The 5,591-nt window shown below is 49.3% G+C and overlaps 1 protein-coding gene across 1 annotated transcript in view; it reads right to left on the reverse strand.

Annotated features, from left to right (window-relative positions):
• LOC106818020 (zinc finger CCCH domain-containing protein 18-like) overlaps positions 1 to 5,306 on the reverse strand; it is a gene marked incomplete at both ends in the record, with an annotated part of 7,122 nt that extends 1,816 nt beyond the window's left edge. The window contains one exon of the mRNA XM_014822734.1: positions 5,226 to 5,306. Coding sequence (XP_014678220.1) covers positions 5,226 to 5,306 — 81 coding nt within the window. The remainder of the gene's footprint in view (positions 1 to 5,225) is intronic.
• Between the last annotated feature and the right edge of the window lie 285 nt (positions 5,307 to 5,591).

Consider the following 5,591-nt stretch of genomic DNA (forward strand, 5'->3'; position numbering starts at 1 on the left):
TTAGCATACGTAGACGGGCGCGCGTCCGTCGATCTTGCTGCACTCAACGAGTGCGGGAGTAGCTCGGCGGAAGACTACGGGAGCATCCCCCAGTCTAGAATAGGCATGCTGAGGCAGACACAACGCTGATGATGCAACAACAACGCAATCAAGGGACCAGCCAATATCAACATGGTGTACGGTTTACTCTCGACTCTCTCGGCCGCATGCACGCACTAATCACGGTTGTGCAACGACACTCAGCATCGCGTCATTACCAGTAAGTCCCTCTCTCCTCTCCTCTCCTCTCTGTCTCTGTCTCTGTCTCTGTCTCTGTCTCTGTCTCTGTCTCTGTCGCTGTCGCTGTCGCTGTCGCTGTCGCTGTCGCTGTCGCTGTCGCTGTCGTCTGGTCTCTGTCTCTGTCTCTGTCTCTGTCTCTGTCTCTGTCTCTGCTCTCTCTTCTCTCTCTTCTCCTCTCTCTCTCTCTCTCTCTCTCTCTCTCTATCGTTTACAGCCAATATCAATATCTTGCATGCCACTAATCATGCATTATACTGTAACAAATACGAACCAGAAACCATGCTGCGCATACTTCCTCGGCTATTTACAGAGAATGTTAATATATGCCCAACGTCAAAAAAACGGAAAAAGAGAGAACGGAAGAATGGAGAATGAACAAATTCTCTCGAAGTAAGATGAGAAGAGACAAGACTCCCCACATTATTCGCAATGCGGCGCAAGAAACGAGCTTACGAAAAAAAAGCTACCAATCCCATCGCGTTCAATTCACGGCTCTTCGTTTGCACTGCAGCCTTGACAACGACTACACGTTAGCAATTACCACCTATGCCGTCCTAGCGTCTATATATCCCCGCGATGACATTCCCCACACACCAGGAACCACCCTGCAGAGAGAGCGCGCATGGGGGGGACGCGAAAACGATGATGTGGCCGATGATAAAATAGCCGGTTATAGCTCACAGGCTTTTATACAGCCGACGGTAATAAATCAAACTGTACTGCGGTCTTTCTCTCGCTCTCTCTCAGGTAATCACAATGCTGTGGGAAATCGTGTCCAGGTATATTACATATCTAGACGGAGCCCATGACACGGGGTAGAGTCACGCGATGACGGCAGCGGCAGCGGCTGGTGCCGGGGCGGTGGTGGTGGTGGCGTCTGGGTGTGAGAGACACGGCTGAGATCTATGAGTCATTTCAAAAACTTAACGTAGAGATGTGATGATGTAGATAGAACGAAGTAATACACGTAGTAGGTACGCCGTGTGCGTCAGATCATAGAACAGGAGAAGCAGAGCGCGCAGACAGAGGAGAGGAGATGAGGAGGAGAGAGAGAAGAGAGAGAGAGGAGCCGGAGAGAGAGAGAGAGAGAGAGAGAGAAGAGAGAGCGAGCGATGAGAGAGAAAGAAAATAGAGAAAGAGTTGAGAGAAGAGAGAGAGAGAGAGAGAGAGCAGGGGGGGAGAATAAGAGCGACTAGGATGAGAGATGAGAGAGCGGAGAGAAAGAGATAGCGAAGATGAGAGCGAGAGGAGAGAGGGAGAGAAGAGAGAGAGAGAGAGAGAGAGAGGAGAGAGAGAGAGAGAGAGATGAGAGAGAGAGAGAGAGAGAGAGCAGGAGAGCGACGAGCGCGTGAGAGAGAGAAGAGAGAGAGAGGAGAGAGAGCAGAGCGAGATGAGATTGAGAGAGAGAGAGAGAGAGAGAGAAGAGAGAGAGAGAGAAATTGCGAATACGTCACACCTGGTAGCGGGATTTCACTCGGACTTGTAGGGCGGTGCGCGCAGGTGCATGGCGGGAAACTACAAGGGTAAGCAGTGGGATTTGCTGAAATAATTGCAGCAATTTTAAATTTCTGAGCGCGACCACGAGCACAGAAAACCAGACAGTGCTCAGCAGCCAGCAGCGAAGCTACAGCAGAGCGAGATCTCTCTGTTCTGTGCTCTCTCGTCTGTGCTCTCTCTCTCTCTCTCTCTCTCTCTCTTCTCTCTTCTCCTCTCTCGTCTTGTCTCTGTCTCTCTCTCTGTCCTGTCTCTGTCTCTGTCTCTGAGATGTTCTGCCTCCTGTCTCTGTCTCTTGTCTCTGTCTCTGTCATCTGGTCTCCTCGGTAACCTGTCTTGTCTCTGTCTCTGTCTCTGCTCTCTGTCTCTGTCTCTGTCTCTGTCTCTGTCTGCTGGTCTCTGTCTCTGTCTCTGTTCTCGTGTCTCTCGTCTTCTAGTCTTCTGTCTCTGTCTCTGTCTCTGTCTCTGTCTCTGTCTCTGTCTCTGTCTACTGTCTCTGTCTTGTCGTCTGTTCTCGTGTCTCATGTATCTGTTCTCTGTCTCTGTCTCTGTCTTGTTCTGTCGTCTTGTTCTGTCTCTGTCTCTGTTCTGTCTCTGTCGTCTGTCTCTGGTCTCTGTCTCTGACTCTGTCTCTGTCGCTGTTCTCTGTCTCTCCTGTCTTCTGTCTCTGTCGTCTGCTCTCTGTCTCTGTCTCTGTCTCTGTCTCTGTCTCTGTCTCTAGTCTCTGTCTCTGTCTTTGTCTCTTGTTCTGCTTAGTCTCTGTCTCTGTCTCTGTCTGTCTCTGTCTCTGTCTCATGTCTCTGTCTCTGTCTCTGTCTCGTGTCTCTGTCTCTGTCTTCTGTCTCTGCGTCTGGTTTCTTGTCTCATGTATCTGTCTTCTTTCTCTGGCTCTGTTCTCTGGTCTCTGTTCTGTCTCTGTCTCTGTCCTGTCTCTGTTCTCTGTTCTGCTCCTGTTCTCTGTCTCTGTCTCTGTCTCTGTCTCTGTCTTGTCTCTGTTCTCTGTCTCTGTCTCTGTTACTGTCTCTGTCTCTGTCTCTGTCTCTAGTCTCTGGTCTCTGACTCTGTCTTCTGTTCTGTCTCTGTCTGTGTCTCTGTCTCTGGGTTCTCTGTCTCTGTCCTTCTCTGTTCTGTCTCTGTCTTGTCTCTGTCTCTGGTCTCTGGTCGCTCTGTCTCTTCTCTGTCTCTGTCTCTGTCTGCTGTCTCTGTCTTGTTCTGTCTCTGTCTCTGTCTCTGTCTCTGTCTCTGTCTTGTCTCTGTCTCTGTCTTGTCTCTGTCTTGTTCTCTGGTCTATGTTCTTGTCTCGGTCTCTTCTCTGTCGTGTCTCTGTATCTGTCTCTGTGCTCTGTCTTGTCTCTGTCTCTGTCTCTGTTCGATCTCTGTCTCTTTCTCTGTCTCTGTCTCTGTCTCTGATCTCTGTCTCTGTCTCTGTCTCTGTCTCTGTCTCTGGTCTCTGTCTCTGTCTCTGTCTCTGTCTCTTGTCTTCTGTCTCTGTCTCTGCTCTGTTCTTTCTTCCCCCTCTATGTCTTGTCTCTGTCTCTGTCTTGTCTCATGTCTCGTGTCTCTGTCTCTGTCTCTGTCTCTGTCTCTGTCTTGTCTATGTATCTGCTCTCTGTCTCTGCTTCTGTCTTGTCTAGTCTCTGTCTTGTCTCTGTCTCTGTCTCTGTCTCTGTTCGTTCTGTCTCTGTCTCTGTCTCTGTCTGCTGTCTCTGTCTCGTGTCTCTGTCTTCTGGTCTCTGTCTCTGTCTCTGTATCTGTCTTATGTCTCTGTCTATGTCTCTGTCTCTGTCTCTGTCTCTTCTCTGTCTCTGTCTCTGTTCTGTCTCCTGTCCTGTGTCTGTCTCTGTCTCTGTCTCTGTCTCTGTCTCTGCTCTCTGTCTTGTCTCTGTTCTCTGTCTCTGTCTCATGTCTCTGTCTCTGTCTCTGTCTCTGTCTCTGTCTTCGTGTCTCGTGTCTCTGTCTCTGTCCTGTCTCTGTCTCTGTCGTCTGTTCTAGTCTCTGGTTCTCTGTCTCTGTACTCTGTCTTGATCTCTGTCTCTGTTCTGTCGCTGTCTCTGTCTCTGTCTCTGTCTCTTGTCTTGTCTCTGTCTCTGTCTCTGTCTCCAGATGTCTTGTCTTGTCTTGTCTCTGTCTCTGTCTCTGTCTCTGTCTCTGTCTTTCTGTTCTGTTTCTCTGTCTCTGTCTCTGTCTCTGTCTGTTCTGTCTTTTGGTCTGTCTTGTCTCACAAACTGTCTCTGTCTCTGTCTCTGTCTCTGTCTCTGTCTCTGTCTCTGTCTCTGTCTCTGTCTCTGTCTCTGTCTCTTGTCTCTGTCTCTGTCTCTGTCTCTGTCTCTGTCTCTGTCTTCTTGTCTCTTGCTCTGTCTTCTGTCTCTGATCTTCTGTCTCTGTCTCTGGTCTCTGTTCTCTGTCTCTGTCTTGTCTCTCTCTGTTTGTCTCTGTCTCTGTCTCTGGTCTCTGTCGTCTGTCTCTGTCTCTGTTTGTCTCTGTCTCTGTCTCTGTTCTGTTCTCTGTCTTGTCTCTGTCTCTTCTCGTGTCTCTGTCTCTGTCTCTGTTCTCTGTCTCGTCTCGTGTCTCTGTCTCTGTTCTGTCTCTGTCTCTGTCTCTGTCTCTGTCTCTGTCTCTGTCTCTGTCTTGTTCTGTCTCTGTCTCTGCTCTCTGTTCTGTCTTCTGTCTCTGTCTTGTCTCTGTTCTGTCTCTGTCTCTGTCTCTGTCTCTGTCTTCTGTCTCCTGCTTCTGTCTTGTTCTGTCTCTGTCTCTGTCTCTGTCGTCTGTACTCTGTCTCTGTCTTCTGTCTCTGTCTTGGTCTCTGTCTCTGAGTCTCTGCTCTCTGTCTCTGTCGTCTGTCTTCTGTCTCTGTCTCTGTCTCTGTCTCTTTCTCTGTCTCTGTCTCTGTCTCTGTCTCTGTCTCTGTCTCTGTCTCTGTCTCTGTCTCTGTCTCAGGGATGTCTCTGTATCTGTCTCTGTCTCTGTCTTGTCTCTGTCTCTGTCCTGTCTCTGTCTCTGTCTTCGTCTTTCTGTCATCTGTTCTGTCTCTGTCTCTGTCGGCTCTGTCTGCTAGTCTCTGCTCTCTGTCTCTGTCTCTGTCTCTGTCTCTTTGCTCTGTCTCTGTCGTTGTCTCTGTCTCTGTCTCTGTCTCTGTCTCTGTTCTGTCTCTGTCTTCCTGTCTCGGACTGTCTCTGTCTCTGTTCTCTGGTCTTGTCTCTGTTCTCTGGCTCTGTCTTGTCTCTGTCTCTTCTCTGTCTATGTCTCTGTCTCTGGTCTCTGGTTCTGTCTCTGTCTCTGTCTCTGTTCTCTGTCTCTTCTCTGGGTCTCTGTCTCTGTCTCTGTCGTCTGTCTCTAGTCTCGACCCTCTGTCTCTGTCTACTGTGCTCTGTCTCTGTCTCTGTCTCTGTCTCTGATCTCTGTCTCTGTCTCATGTCTCTGTCTCTGTCTCGGTCTCTGTCTCATGTCTCTGTTCTCTGTCTCTGGTCTATGTCTCTGTCTTGTTCTGTCTTTGCTAGTTTGTCTTGTCTCTGTCTCTGTCTCTGTCTCTGTCTGCTGTCTCTGTCTCTGTCTCTGTCTCTGTCTCTGTCTCTGTCTCTGTCTCTTTCTCTGTCTCTGTCTCTGTCTCTGTCTCTGTCTTGTCTTGTCTTCTGATCTCTGTCTCTGTCTCTTGTCTCTGTCTCTGTCTCGGTCTCTGTCTTCTGTCTCTGTCTCTGTCTCTGTCTCTGTCTCTGTCTCTGTCTTGTCTCTGTCTTGTCTCTGTTCTGTCTCTGTCTTGGTCTCTGTTCTCTTGTGCTGTCTAGTCTCTGTTTCTGTGTCTTCGTCTCTGCTCTGTGTCT

Source organism: Priapulus caudatus, unplaced genomic scaffold (genome assembly GCF_000485595.1).
Source record: "Priapulus caudatus unplaced genomic scaffold, Priapulus_caudatus-5.0.1 Scaffold1979, whole genome shotgun sequence".
In the NCBI taxonomy this organism is placed as follows: Eukaryota; Metazoa; Priapulida; class Priapulimorpha; order Priapulimorphida; family Priapulidae; genus Priapulus; species Priapulus caudatus.